This window comes from Vanessa atalanta, chromosome 2 (assembly GCF_905147765.1).
Source record: "Vanessa atalanta chromosome 2, ilVanAtal1.2, whole genome shotgun sequence".
NCBI classification, from domain to species: domain Eukaryota; kingdom Metazoa; phylum Arthropoda; class Insecta; order Lepidoptera; family Nymphalidae; genus Vanessa; species Vanessa atalanta.
The window spans coordinates 6,648,366-6,664,458 of record NC_061872.1 but is presented as its reverse complement, the minus strand read 5'-3'; the positions used below and the strand labels follow the sequence as shown (position 1 = coordinate 6,664,458).

Below are 16,093 nucleotides of genomic sequence, written 5' to 3'. Positions count from 1 at the left end.
GATATGATTTAGGAAAAAAAAATTAAATAAATACAATTTTTTGTGATGCTTACGTCTGAACCTGCTGCCTTCGGTTAAGATTCAGGCGTCCAATCATCTCAAATCAAAATTTATTTATGATATTTAAAATATTGCCAGCAGTAGTTTTTTTAGTAAAGGTATCAAGGTAAAGCGATTTCGTTATGAAGAATTTTGACATGAGAAGATTAAGCTGTATGCAGATATCGGCATTACCAAAAAATATTTTAATACTTATAATATAAGTACATAAAAATCTGAATCATTTATTTATTTTTTTGAAATTTCTAGTAAGTTGAGATTAATGATTTATATCCAAAGTCCTATCATGACCTGTATATAAGTATTATGCGGTCTGAGCTTGCGATTTGAGACATTAGTCATAATAAACGTTTCCAGTCAATGAAGAAGTATTTAGGTGCAGCTCTTTCAAGAATTTTTAACTACTTCTAAAAGGAAAACGAAAAACAGCCCGTAATTTGCATGCTTCTGAACAAAGACCTAGTCTCCTGTTAAGAAAAATGGTTTGAAGATTATTACACAACGTTGCGCTGCAATGATTTGGTGGATGTTTATAGAATTTCTCACGAAGTATAAACACGACGTTTGCTTTCACATAAAAACTTATTCCTGTATTTGAACGTTCTAGTTTAAAATTTTAAAGCAGAGTAAATATTTAATCTATTTAAAAATTACTTTTTATTACCCTATTCGGCGCTCTGGATCTTTGTATTAGTACTCATTGCTTGTGTTGGAAATGTAAGACCATATGCCACTAAGCTGGTCCAGTGCTGGTTTTAGGCTAGACATAACTTCGAACTGCATGCCGAGGAATCGATATTTTGCGATTCAGTCCAACAGTTTGCAGACTAGACGCTGTATCCTAACTGTTTATATCAATAATTACAATATGTATTATTATTATAAAATAACCTAAACGTTCAAACAGCACAATGCGATGTCAATGGATTTCATAATAAGTTGAATTCCACGCGAGTGAATCTATTGTTAGTCGAGATGGCACAGTGGTTAGAACGCGTGCATCTTAACCAATGATTTCGGGTTCAAACCCAGGCAGGCACCACTGAAATTTCATGTGCTTAATTTGTGTTTATAATTCATCTCGTGCTCGGCGGTGAAGGAAAACATCGTGAGGAAACCTGCATGTGTCTAATTTCAACGAAATTCTGCCACATGTGTATTCCGCCAACCCGCATTGGAGCAGCGTGGTGGAATATGCTCCAAACCTTCTCCTCAAAGGAGAGGAGGCCTTAATCCCAGCAGTGGGACATTTACGAGCTGCTAATGCTAATGCTAATGAATCTATTGTATCAGCTAGTGTCACATGTAAATCAAATCTAAATTATTTATTGAATATCTAAGATATTTTCTGTTATTATATGTATTATAATAAATTTCACAGTCAAGGTCGCTTTAGCGTGTTGTGGTTGAAATTCTACACACCTTGATATCCGAGATTCGCGAGAAGTTTTGAATTAATGAACTCGTTTTATTGTTTATTGTATAGTTTTAAAAATAAGCATTGAAACTGCTTGTTTTCATTGTACTTACTTGTATTGTGCAAAAGTGTGAAATAATTATTGTTAAATAATCATTTACCAACCCGCATTGGATCCAGGTAGTGCAATTGGCTCCTAACCTTCTCCTCAAAAAACTTTGACAAATGACGTACATATTTATAAAGTAAGTTGTGCCAAATATGTGATTAGGTGTTTTGATAGAACTAAGAATACAGTTACCTCTGTAGCGTGTGTGGCGTTAAAATAAAGTGGGTTAGCAAATATTTTAGTAATGTCTAATAAATCCGTTTAGAGCTAATATATTACTGGATTAATGGATTTAAAATTAAACAATTATTAATAATTAATACTTCCTACATAAATGATTTAATTCTTGCAACCATAATAAGCGAAAAATTTAATGAATACAAAATGATATACATATGTATTTGAATTAAATTAGCTCCTAAAAATGTAATTTTTATTTACAGTGAGTAAGCAATTTAACTTTGGATATTAAAGCAGCAATAAACGTAAAAGTTTTCAACTGAATCATCTAAATAATACTTGAGAGTTTGTTATGTAAGAAGAAAGTGATAGTCACTGCGTGTTGTTAGAATATATAGCTTATGCAAGTAAATCATTCAGCGAGTGAGTTGTTAAAGTGACGTATAGGTTATGAATGTTTGAATTTATATTACAAGATTACACATCAACACCTAATTATTAAATAGTCTGATGCTTAACGCCGTCGAATGTTCGGGGATATAAAATTTCCGAAAGCGGTTTTTTTTCACATGAACTAATTTTTTTACTTGTTTATTATCACCCACTCATCAGATATTCTACCGCCAAATAACAGTACTCTGTGTTGTTGTGTTCCGGTTAGAAGGGTGAATGAGCCAGTGTAATCACAGGCAAAATGAACATAACGTCTTAGTTCCCAAGGTTGGTGGCGCATCGGTGTAGTAGTATGTAAGGAATGTCTATGGGCGGTGGTGACCATTTGCCATCAGGTAGCCCATATGATCGTCCACCAAACAATGCTATAAAAAAATTTACAGTTTTTATTACTTTCTTGTATTATTTAAATAACCATCTTATTAATATTTATATTTTTAGTTTTGTAAAAATAAAAATATGCAGCGTTTAGTTTATCTTATAGACGGGATTTGTCTGTTTCTCTGAATTGTACACGATGCATCGAATATTTATAAACGCTCAGCTAAAACTACTCAGTAGTATATAGATTTATTTTATAACGTAAGTAAGGGTCAAGCGTCAAACTCAAAAATCTTTATTCAATATAGAACTTACTTGTTGATTGTCAAGAAATAAAAATCTACCACCGGTTCAGTAGGAAATATCTCAAACCCTAAAGAATTGGCGAAAGAAACTTAGCCGGACTTGGCTTTTCTTTTTTTAAATCGCTTTTAATTAACAATGTTTTTATATTTCTATTTACGACCAGGAGACGATTGTATCATTCCCAAGATGTGTTATCGTCTTAAAAGTAATTTTAGAAGTAGTTTTATATAATATCCTCAAAAAAAGAAAATGTTCCTCAATGATTTTTTGAATTTGGCGTTTAAATAATTTTACCTTTTCAGGGATCCCGTTGTGAAAGCATACATATATATTAACCGACATAAGAATAATTTACGCTGTGCTGTCGATTAACATTCGTAATTAGCATATGCTATGCTATATGTACTAATACTATGTACGTCACAATTTCTACAAACTCGTTTCTATTTTTAAAAACATGAATCACATTATGAAGTATGTATTGAGAAGCAAGACAATATTTTAATTTATTTTAAATTTACTTCGTAAACAAACATTGGGGTCATATTTGTATATTAAGCGAATATCCATCTCTTGTATTGATATAACAAATGTTTTAGAAGATAAATCATATTACATAATTAAAATGACTAATTATTAAGTAAAAATCGATTATTATCATAGATGTTTACATAAATAGTAAATGTATTAAAATAATATACGGAACTAATAGGCCCGATATACAATTTAAAACGTTATCATAAGGTCGAATAGTAATGTGCTTATAAATTTCATAGGAATATGATTATTGAGCCAATTCTCATTGTTAGACTTCTGTGAGTCGTCGAAGCAGATAAATGTTGAATTGCAGACTCCATGCTTCAGATTTCTACAAGATTATTCTCGTCTTATTCAACACTGAACAGATGCGCTTTCGACATTTGAAATTTATGAAAATGATATGAATATATAATACATTGTACATCGGTGACGTTTCATTGCATTATTTTACATAATCAATCGAAAGCGACTTTCAAATAGAAGATTACATTTTATTTTGGTTTTATAAATATAATTAATACATTTCCTATATATTACATAAAATCATGTATGACGTAATACACGGTAATGTAATTTGAATATTGGAAATATGTTTTGAATATCGTGAATGTATTAACTCAACATGATATAATTATTATGATTAATATTTTATATATTAAGGATGAACTCAATAGCACAACTTGTCTATATATAAAATATTGTAATGTTATTATTGATTTGTAAATTAAACTTATACAATTCGTAAAAAGATAATTTAGCTTGTTTAAAATTATGATGTGTATTTTATTTAGTAAAAATATAAAAATTGCATTAATTGACTGTGTTTAATGATATAGGTTGGCAAATAAGCCACCTCATAATGTAAGTGGTCACCATCGACAATAGACAATGGCGCTGTAAGAAATGTTAACCATTCCTTTAATCGCCAATTTCCACCAACCATGGGAATTAAGATGTTATGTCTCTTCTGCCTGTAGTTTCACACTGTTTCTCTGTTTGGCGGTAGAATATCTGATGAGTAACTACTCATCTAAATTGGGTACCTATCCAAACGGGCTTGCATGAAGCCCTACTATCAAGTCAATTCTATGTAATGTAACACTATTATTAATATTTGAAAACTATTCTCTCCTTTCGCTTCTCTTACCCGTCACGCAACATTGAAGCAAGCGATCGTGTGATGTTACAAATCATCACATCCGACAGGGAAAAATATACTATTCAACGGATGTTGACCACTAACCTAAATCGGTATAAAGGATTTTTTTGCCTGCACACACAGATAAGGGTTGCGTGAGTAGTCCCTACAAAAGAGTTCAACGCACGTTTCCGCATTGTCTTTACGCGGTGAAGCGAAGCTTGCAGGATATCCCCTTGACTGCATCATTTTAATTGGTTTTAGTCAAAGATCTTGTATAACAATAACTGACATAGAAAACTAACCTCGCTACGTAACTAATGTCACACGAATGTGTACCGGTTTTGGCTTAAACTTGTTCAACTAGGTCGATTATTATTTGTATTTCATATTGAAATTTGTTTTTATTGTTATGACAATAAAGTTGGTAATTATATTTTGTTATGTAGTACCAGACATTTTTTAATAATTCAAGTTCATTATATGAATGTCACGTTTTATCAATTATAAATATTTTTTTTAAAAGATCTATGTGAGATATGAAATTGGTTTTATTCATTATTCAATAAATAATTCATAAAGCCAAGCGATTGTTTAAATGACATTTACAATAAGCTGGTTCTAGTAGATGGATGTTCGAAAATATTTTACAAAGGCAATGACGTGTCTCGCCCACACCACATCCTGCTGACATACAGATGGATGCGCGATCTCAGTATAATATGCAAATGGAATCACTATTGGAACCAGACCTTTGAAACACGGAAACGCTCCCTCGACGACAGCTATCTGGGGCAGTATAATGACGTATGCCGGAAAGAAATCACAACAATAACACTTTCATACACTCACTACACCACAAAGTCAACACTTTAATCACACGCTCAACTGTTCTTGTGGTTAAAGAGCAGAGAGACACTGTTAAAAGCTTAATATATGTTAGCCCGTATGCGTATAAATAAACGGCGGAACTGCATTTTGAATGTTGAGAGGCGTCGCCTCGTTCTTAGCGACTGCGGCCCGAATGTCAGTCGCGGTGCGCAGGCGCCGAGTCGCCCGCGCCCAGCCTCGTGACGTCATTCAGGTATTCAAAATGGCGGCGTGGAATTCGAGAGCCTACATACCGTCAGCATCCGCGGTTTTAAATTAAATATACACGTAAATACAATATTTGCGTGTAGTTTTCTGTTTATTTTGGGTAATCAATAAATTTTGATAAATAAAAAAAAAATAGCTGAAAACAAAATCTTGGCGAGTGCAATGAACTTGCGTGAATCCTATAGGTAGTGGTTAGCCATGTTTATATTATAGAATGCAATCGGTACAAAGCCCCTTTCACTGACACGAATGAGACAGATGTGTGTTCGTTCCGATGAATGAATGGCTAGCAACAGAAAGGGATAGACAATAAGGTTATGTGGACAGCCTTCAAAATAAGTCAATTAGCAATTTCAACTTTTACTCTAGAACTGCCTGTCTCCACAGAATCGAATATTTTTTCTAGAAAGTTCTAAAAACGATTTAAATGAACAAATATATTTCTGTAGTGAAAAATAAAATAGTTTAATTTAATGAGATTCAAAGTATTACATTGTTAAACATAATTTAAATAATTTAAAAATTGGTTTCATTCCCACATATAAATTTCCAAACAATAAAATGATATTATATTATATTTTTTTATTTAAATCTGTATAAGTTATAAGTTCATTATTCCCACGTGACCAACATTTGTAAACCTCTAACGTTGATTCCTGAGAACGTTTTCAAAATACTTACATGTAAGCAATTCAAAAATATAGTGACAATAACAGTATTGTGAATTGCATTTAGTATAAATAAAATATACTAAGTATTTATTATATGGTATAAAATGCAATATTATATTAATTTATTTGCAATGGAATTATACCCCCCTCGAATACACTCATACCATGACCCATTGGGTCAGAATTATTGACACGGCAAGGAGGGCAACCTAGAGGCCCGTACCCGGCATGACCCGGAATTGGTCAAGCAGGAAGACCCCGCTGCTGCAAATGCACTCAAAATTTTACATCGAAACTAATCCAACCGCTTAGGAGGAGGTCAGTTACCTACCCACGTATTGATGATTTATATATGTATAAATATGTGACAATTAAGACATCTAAAATACTTCATTATATAATATAAAACTATATCCAATCAAACATACCTATGTTTGCTTATACACAACATAAAAATATTCACGGCGTTCAAAAACTACATAAATTTGAAATAGTAACATTCTAAATAATTAATGACTACTTTAATGAAGACATCTATCTAAATATAAAAATAAAAACAATAAATACCTAAAAATAAAGGAGCATATTTATTTCCAAGGACTATTTATCTCAAATAACTAATCACATCACTTAGATATTGTTCGTTAGGCTTAGAATTAATTGCCTATTGTTAGGTAGAACTATAAGGCATTCGTGTACTATGTAACATATAATATATCCAAGGTTGAAATATATATAATATTATATATATGTAATATTACACAGTAATGTGTTATGCGCAGATGTCAAATACGGTAACAATGATTATAATGCATTGCACTCAATACCTATTGTATCATTATATTTATTTTATGCAACTAGCGTCGACACATATATTACTAAAGTGGTATTAAATGCGTTACGCACTGTTTTCATATTAAAACGATCTTGAATATAATCGACAAACTTCATTACTTGCTGGTAGGGGTTTGGGGTGGTGAGTAAGCCAGTATAGCTACAAGTACAAGGGACGTAGCATTTCAGTTCCCAAGTGTACATAAGACCAATTATCATCGATAGGTTCATTTGAACGTCCATTTGTCGCGATGCCATAAAACAAACTATATAGTAACTGAGAAAACGTCGTTTCAAACATTTTAATGTATTAAAATGATTATTCAGTGGGAATAATAAACAAATGCAGGGGATCAAATAAGCCAGCTGATAGTAAGTAGGTTCCTTCCCTTATAGACGTTAGCAGTGCGAGAAATATGAAGCACTCGGTTACTTCATTAAGGTATCGTCCATCACGTGATCGAAGCCGTGATTTTGCCTGTAATTACACTGGCTAAATCATCCTCCAAACTAGAATAGAGCATTCCAGAGTATGAACGTATTATGATTTTTGATGGAATAATTGTCCTACGGGCTGACACAGATAACAGTGTTTTAGTTAAATAAAATAATCATCAAAATATATAAGTTTTCTTAAATATATAGTTTATGTGAAAAATATTATACTAACAGCTGCTCTTGAATATTTTTAACTAGGTCAACGTTCATGTACTAGACATTAGAACGATAGCTTTTGTTCTGTCTAGACTCATGAGAATAAATTTCAATTTGTTAGGTTTTCAAACCCATTGATCTGTCACTTATGAAGTCACGAAGATATATAAAATATTGATTTATACTTAACAGACAGACATAATTTGATGTGGTACATTGCTGTACTAGCCTCTTAGAAAAAAATATAATAACTATATTTTTAATAAACCATTAAAAATATGTATAAAAGAATTTTCCATTAAAATGCTACTTATATATTTTACAAGTTTTTTACCGAATTTCGTTAATATATAAAATAACAATCATTTTTTATGTATTTTCAAAACAATAAATTATTAATTAATGTTATATCATTTGCAGTCGAAATCACTTGGTTCTTGGAGAAAAAAAAATTAAAGATTTATTTCCCCGTCTTGTTGCCTCCACTTGTGAGAAAGGGAAGGCTGGTCCATTATCGCCCAGAGAATAGGAATTGCGATTCAACGGAACAATGTTTGCTAACTTTCTTTCTATAATTCTACGCTGTCATAAATTGTTCATTTTTTTTTTAATTACGTCTGTTACATATTGGCTTAGTTGTACGAATATGCATATATCTTATCAAATTAAATACGTATTTAGTTAGTTAGCGTTAGTTTTATAATAATTTTCAGTTAAACAAAATCGATGTTTAACTCATAAAAACTGATTTGACAATGAATAATGTACATGTCGGTAACAAGTTTTACAACACAGGAGTCGATTCGAAGAAATAATAAAACGTCATTAAATACTTTTACTTTTTAGTTTCTGTCACTTGCCTTTTTTTTACAAGAAGACAGTACCATACATAATTTGAAGATTAAAAAAAAATCAACACCAATGCAGTTACGGCTCACCTGAGGAGCAATACTACTAAATTATAACAGTAATGATACGATGACATTTATTCCAATCCAAATTCTCCAAATCCTCACAAAAAATAACCTCAACTTGATTGTTACTGCGGACAAATTCAACTTATTTATGTTGGTTACGATACACTCCCGATTATAATCCGATCCAACTTTGTCCCTCTGGATCTTTGTGTGTAATAGGAAAACGACTGAAAGGCAAAGATGACGTTTCGATTCGATTGCGATAAAGTAAGATTTTTTTAGTACAATTAGCTCCCTGGTATGTTTTAATTACTTTCACGTCTCTCATATCCTATGACATTCTACACTGGGGTAATGTAACCGATACCAATACAATCTAAGTCAGTTACAAAAGAAGGCCATTTCCGTAATTCATAAACTGGCTAACGATTAAATAGTAATTTAAAATAAATTAAAATTTCGAAAGTCACTTTTTGCGAAATATTTTATTATAACTTATTAAATTATTTTTTTTTTCTGAAATTGTAACGTTATCTTTGTTAGCGACTACACAGGGTTAGTATTTTTTTTTTTGTGAGACAATAGGATACGGTAAAATGTTCATTAATTTTCAGTTTAAAAAAAGGTTAGTTCTAGGTGTTGAATTATGATAAAAAACTAACGAATTCCTTCAGGAAATTTTAAGTAAAAATATAACATGGATAAAAATAGTTCTTCTAAGGACAGACATATACTACATATATCATCATTAATATATATAAAAAATATTAAAAAATTTAAAACATGGTTAATGTCATTTTTGAATAAGTCTTAATTATAATACGCCAGCTTCCATTTTCATTTTATATTAACATACCTATTTGTTGTGACTTATCTTTGTTAACGTAAAACTAGAGTTTACTAGAAATTAATTAATTATTACTATAGAGAATTATTAATTCGCGAGTTACCGCTAAGTCGTATGATGTAGTTACTTTTAGTTTTATTTTGAATAATTTAAAACGTATAAATGTACTTGTAAACACTTTCATATTTTAAACGAGCTACTTGAAGCAGAAACTATGAATTTATTAAGAATGGCAAATAAAACCTTCGTTTTGTGCACTAAACTAGGGTCATGGATAAATAAAGTGTTTCATCTTTTTATGCTAACCTCTTTTATTTAGTTATAATCGTGAAGTATATAGGCTATCACACCGAGTTAGGAAATAGGTAATGTTACACTCCCGTGTCTCGAAAAACATGTATTGCCGTTGACCCTGAGCCTCGTCGTTCTCCAGTCGTATCTAAAACTACTCGACGCGATTTCACCCGTGTGACTTCCTGCTCCGTGAACCATAGCATCATATTAAATACCCTGTAACCTTTCTCAGAGAATTGGGTAATAAAATGTAGAAAGATTTCTAGAAATCAGCGCGTTCAAACAGTTCTAGAGATAGTTACATCGGAGTATGGGTGATAGAATGGAGCGTGCACCCGTATTTGTGCACTCACTTGTCACTATAATATGTCTTGCGCAGATGGCAAGTCTTAGAGATTTGCCGCCGTCGCCGAAATTCGGTTAGGACGACATTATTATTAATCTGTCAAATGCCCAACATGCGACATAGACGGTTGGAGATTATTTTGGCCGGATAATCTTTAAACGATCTAAGTCACCTTTAAAGTTTTATTATACTTATTTAGAATGTGTGTATTCACATTATTATACGCTCGAAGTAGAAAAGTCTGCTTTCTTTTATAAAGCTTTCTAACAACGTAATAATCGTCACGTTACGACGTGTTACGTAAATAATAACGACGATTGTTTCATGGAGTTTTGGACACGATAAACACAGCTTTAATTATGCATTTTCTCTGTTACTTGCTTCAAATATTTATTGTACTTTGAAGAGCACATATTTTTAATTCTGTGTATACGTTAGAATCGAAAGTTATGACCGTGCAAAAGTATCTACCTTTGACTGAAAGAAAACAGTAAACAAACTTGACAAAAAAATTTAAAGTAAAATGTACGTAGTCAAAAGTAATAACTAAATATCATACGAAACGTATTTTACTAAACCTATATTTTATTAAAATTCTTAAAGAGTTTTGAAATTTAGTTTGTAATAATGAAAAGGAAAAATTTTTAATATGATGTGACGTAATATTTTATACATTATGCGTACCTGCACGTTAAATCTCTAACATATTTTAGTATGAAGTTTTAAGAGTATTTAAATACATATTAGTTTTACAGTTAGTATATAATATAACCCTCTCTAGTTTACTTTGTATGTAAGGTATTTTCCTTTACCACAACTCTGTGAAATATTAGAATTATGATCCTAAATATTTTACAAACTAAGTTGGTTACATTAATGTTATTATCTACATGAGGTGGCCACAGGCGGAGAGCAAAATTAATTATTTTTCGTTAAAGTATCGAATGCAGCTCAGTGACGAAATTATTCTACCATGAATTATCATTATCTTAAAAATACTTCTTATATTTTATTGTTATATAAAATATTTATTATATAATTATATAACTTCACTGTTACCGAATTTCATTTATTAGTATGTATGGGTCAAATCTTGCAACTGAATTTTGTTATAGGATTAACCGATCTGAAATGCGTACAATTTTGGTTCATAATAATACAATCAAGTTTAATAAGTTTTAGAACCATATGTAGATTACAAATAAAAGTTAGGTCATTTATATTCGATTTGAAAGTAAATTTAATAATAATTATAGCGTTGCACTTATTTGAGATCGTTATCAAATTGAATTTATCTGGCAGTCATGAGGATAAAGGGAATAAGAGAAGACGGGCGAAGCGTTCCAAGAACGTTGCAGCTTATTTGTGTTTGCTGGAGCATTACCAAGAACAAAATGGGATGGCAGTTTGTATTAAAATATCTTTGTCCCATAAAACAGAAATTTCGTAAGCGTGAGATCCTGACGCGATTGAATTGAATACTTAAAAATCGTTCGTATCAACACGTATGATGCAAAAGTGTTACTCAAACAGACTCGCCCGCAAGATGAATAAAATAAAAATTAAAACTTAGAACAATTTGTAAAATTATAAATATCGTGTTTCTTGTTATTTATGGGTTACAATGTATTCGGATTCATCCGCGTTGATTTAATTATAAGCTTTGGCCACGTTATTAAACACGATCTAGTCGTTAACTGTGAAAGTAAACTGGAGTTAAAGCTGATTTAGGTAATTTTGTAATTTACTTTATGCAATTAGCCAAAATAATTTTAGCGTGGCTTTGTTTACAATTTTGGAAATAATGTTATTTGAAAATAATCCTAGAATACCCTGGCGAGATTTGTTGTACAAATTTATGTTTGCATGCATATTGATGCCTATGCAATTTTTTATACTACGAGTCCCTTACTTGATACTAAAGGATCACCATTGAAATCCTCATCGTAACAAATATTTATCATTTTTTTCAACACCAATGCGCCATTACCTTGGGAACTAAGATGTTTAGTCCCTTCTGCTTGAAGTTACACTGGCTCGCTCACCTTTCAATTTTCAATACAGAAATTTGTTTTGTGATTAGGGCGGTACCTACCTGGGTAGATTAAAAAAATTGAAACAGCCCGAGCAGTAACAAAGTTATTTTTAAATACTTTGAATAGAAACTTAGGAGATGAGTATATTTCGTTTTTCGAGAATGTATGAGTACCTAATTAAATTCAATCACACAAATTCTACAAAGTTTTGTCTTATGCAAAGTAATATGTAGATACGTAAATAATTTTTATTTTTTATTTTTATAATATTATCAACTTTCATTGAAAATCTTTCACTTGAAATTTGCTGAAATAATTAGCTCAAATATATGTACATGTATATTATTGTTATAAGATGTTCAAACACGGTGAAATATGATGTAGCGAACGTGAATGCAATATTACATAGCCAAGTGTGAATAAAAAACAACTCTCGAGTCAGGGCGTAATTCTACTAACAAATAATCTAAATAACTTTAATATAATTAGGATGGTATCATAACCGATTTACCTAAATAAGTAGAATTATGATTTAGTTTAGTTAGGTTTAGTTATGATTAAGCTGAGATGTTTTTGTGAGGATTTTTGACGTAGAATTGTCCCCCCGGTTTGAACAAAATGTATGATCGAAACACTGTGTTACATAGTATTACTTAGATGTCTCAAAAGAATACGGCTAAAACTTGATAAAAAAACTAGTTTAGTTGAGTTATCAAAGTCGTTTAACCTCACTTGTCAATTTACTTGTAATATACACTTCATTTAATAGGATAATTATTTAATTCATATTCAAAGAATATTAGCCTTATTTTTTCTTATTAAGTAGTTTATTTGAATTAATAGTTTAGAATAATTTAAAAATCGAATTTCATTTTTCTATGAAAAATTACGGGCACACTGATATTTGTAGGAAGAGAAAGCTGTGTGTAACCAAAATTATGTAAGAGTAATAATTATATCCTCTTTGTGTATTATCTATGTATACAACGTTTATATAGTATGGCGGTAATTATATTCAAATGTGTATTCTGCTATGCATGTATGTATAATATCTTCAAGAATAATTTATGCTTTCTTTCGTGTAACGTGCTGGAAGAGATCTCTTATCGGGATAAGTCGGTCTTGTCACTTTCATTTTCTTATTATTTGATATTATATTATAAAATATAAATCAATTGTAATTGACGTTTAACATCTTTCCTCTCCCTTTTTTTGCAATCTGTGGGAGTTACTTCATGAAAAGGGACGGAAAGTGGAAAGTGTGTAACAGGAAGCCGGTGAAGCGCGCGCTAGTTGATTTGACCAATGAGCGTGCGCGTTGCTAGTTTTACCTGCCAACTTGCCAACTCATTTTTCAAGAGCATATGATATAAATATTGCTTATTACCAAAGTCTTATTATTTATTTTTATTTGGAGAAGTGAGTCTCTTGATTAAACAATTGTATAGAAATGACATTAGGACAATAGGACATTAATGAACTTCAATTTCCTCTAACATACGGTTAGAATTATTATAACATTTCGTTTTAAGTCTGATAAATTCAGTGTACCATTTTGACCAGTTTATCGCTGTATTGATGTTTGTGTTCAATTTTGATATATTTTAAATAGTCACGATATAAAATACTTTGTATGGGATGAAAATAGTAAAACTTTTATGCAATTCAAGTTGTAGGCTATATTTTTATTGGAAGATTTTCGAAAACATCCACCAACCAATTGAATTGAAAACCAATTAAACCTTTCTGCGCCAGATGATCCAAAGACATGCATTACCGGCCTAATTTAATTATTATTACACGATAAATATAATCCAAATATTTTGCTGTAACTGCCTAACCACCTGTTTAAGTAATGGAATCTAATAGAAAGAAACTCTCTGGATTACAAATAAACTTACCAGGTACGTGTTGATCGTTAAAAGTGACCCGGACAGAGTGTGGCCGGAGCAGGCGAGGCGTGAACGCAGCTATATATTTGTGACCGCCAAGCGGTCGAACCGAGCTCGCCACTAAAGTTCCATTACCGCCAGAGACTTCGAGTTCAAGTTGACCAGGACCCGCTGAACTTGCATCCACTACAAGATAATACATTTTAGTAATGTGTTGATTTTAGAGACGTTTTCTGCCACAAATATTTTAAAAATATTAAGTGATACAATCACACTTTATGATAAGTATATGCGAATTCCATTTTGTTCCTGCAGTATTGAATGAACGATATAATCAAAATCTATACGTTATTTCAAGGCATGTAACGTTACAGCCTCTTACGGTACTAACCACGTCAACTATAAAAAAATAGAAAAAAAAAATAAACAAATATGTTCTATATTGAAATATAGTCTATATAAATATTTGAGTCTTATAATCACGCTATTAATTTATAAAATAAATATTAGGCTTCGTAATTACTTACCTATAAATTCCACAGGGTGGCCAACTATTCCTTTGTAAGTAGGCTTAATAACTATTCCTTTTGCACCTCTAATGTTATCCCTTTGAATTGGTCTGTAAAAAAAGTTCTATGTAAACACTTTACGTGAAGTAAGTACCTCAAAGTTGGAAGCTTTACTGTAGGAAAACAGAAACATTTCATTCCGATCGATATCCGTACCTATAGCATTTACGTCAGCAATCGAAACGGACTTATTTCAGATGATTCGGCTTAAATTTGTGTCGGTGATTAATTCTTATTTTTTTGTAAAATATTTGTATTGTATTGTATAGTATCGTATCGTCAAATTTTTGAGCGATTTTAGGTAAAAAGCAAAGTATATAAAGAAATTTTATCAAAGATAAACTTAATATTTACAGGTAGAATATTTATATTTATATTACTATTGTTACAGTTAAAAAATGTTGATGTTGCCATAACCGATTTCGAGCATTGAAGCCAATTTAAGAGAAAGTAGCCAACGCTGTACATATAATATTGCACAAGTGAGTGCCCAAACACAGGTGCATTATCTAATTTCACTCTCTTAATCCGATAGGATGGTAAATTTCATACGACCGGAAAGAGTGTATGAGGAATGTACGCACTTCCAACTGCCAGACTTCTGGCTGTTAATGAGAATTTTTCTACAGAAAAACCCAATAATTTTTCATAGACCAACCGACCTGGGGTTTGAACTGCGACCTTATAGTTACATAATTGTATGTTAACTAAATAATAGTCTTTACCGATTACAACAGCATTCTGAAATATGTATTTTTTTATTTTTAGATGCGCTGACGAATATTAATTTAGCTGTAAACGATTTTTCTGTTTCATATTTTGAATGTATTTTATATTACCGATTTAAAATTTTTATACCGATTTGATTTTTATATAGAATACACGAAGAACTACAAAAACATTAAATATATAGCCGTCCTACTCTAACAATAAGAGCCAAATAAAGAAATAAATAACATCTATTTCAAAGCAGACCAATAACGGATCTACAACCCCAATAGCAGGTAAGGAATGCAGAATTTATAACATCGAGATCTCGTTCGTTCGTTCAAGTGCTTTATATTTTCTTTATAGACTTCTTATTTTATTTCTGGCTTTCGTTCGTTCGTTTCAATCCCACATCAGTTTTTATTTATTTATAAAGACAAAGCAAATAAAATTACTCTACGAGATGCCACGTCCTTTGTTTAGTTACTCTAAACAAATTGGCTAGAAAATAAATGTAATAGAGTATCTGCTAAACTTTTATAACGTTTGCTAATGAAATTTAAATCATTTCGTACTTTATTTTCCATCAATTTAAATGTTATTATTAATCAAATCTTTAAAATTGGGTCAATGTTGGAAAACGTATATCGTTATCATAACTTAAATTACGAATGCCGTCACGATATACTCGTATGTTGAAATA

At 31.2% G+C, this 16,093-nt stretch overlaps 1 protein-coding gene across 2 annotated transcripts in view; it reads right to left on the bottom strand.

Annotated features, from left to right (window-relative positions):
- Window positions 1-16,093, bottom strand: part of LOC125073214 (filamin-A) — a 99,422-nt gene that overhangs the window by 46,123 nt on the left and 37,206 nt on the right. For both annotated transcript variants that reach the window (XM_047683956.1, XM_047683964.1), the window contains 2 exons: window positions 14,641-14,732; window positions 14,123-14,299 (listed from right to left, as the gene is read on the bottom strand). In XM_047683956.1, the coding sequence (XP_047539912.1) occupies window positions 14,123-14,299; window positions 14,641-14,732 (269 nt within the window). The remainder of the gene's footprint in view (window positions 1-14,122; window positions 14,300-14,640; window positions 14,733-16,093) is intronic.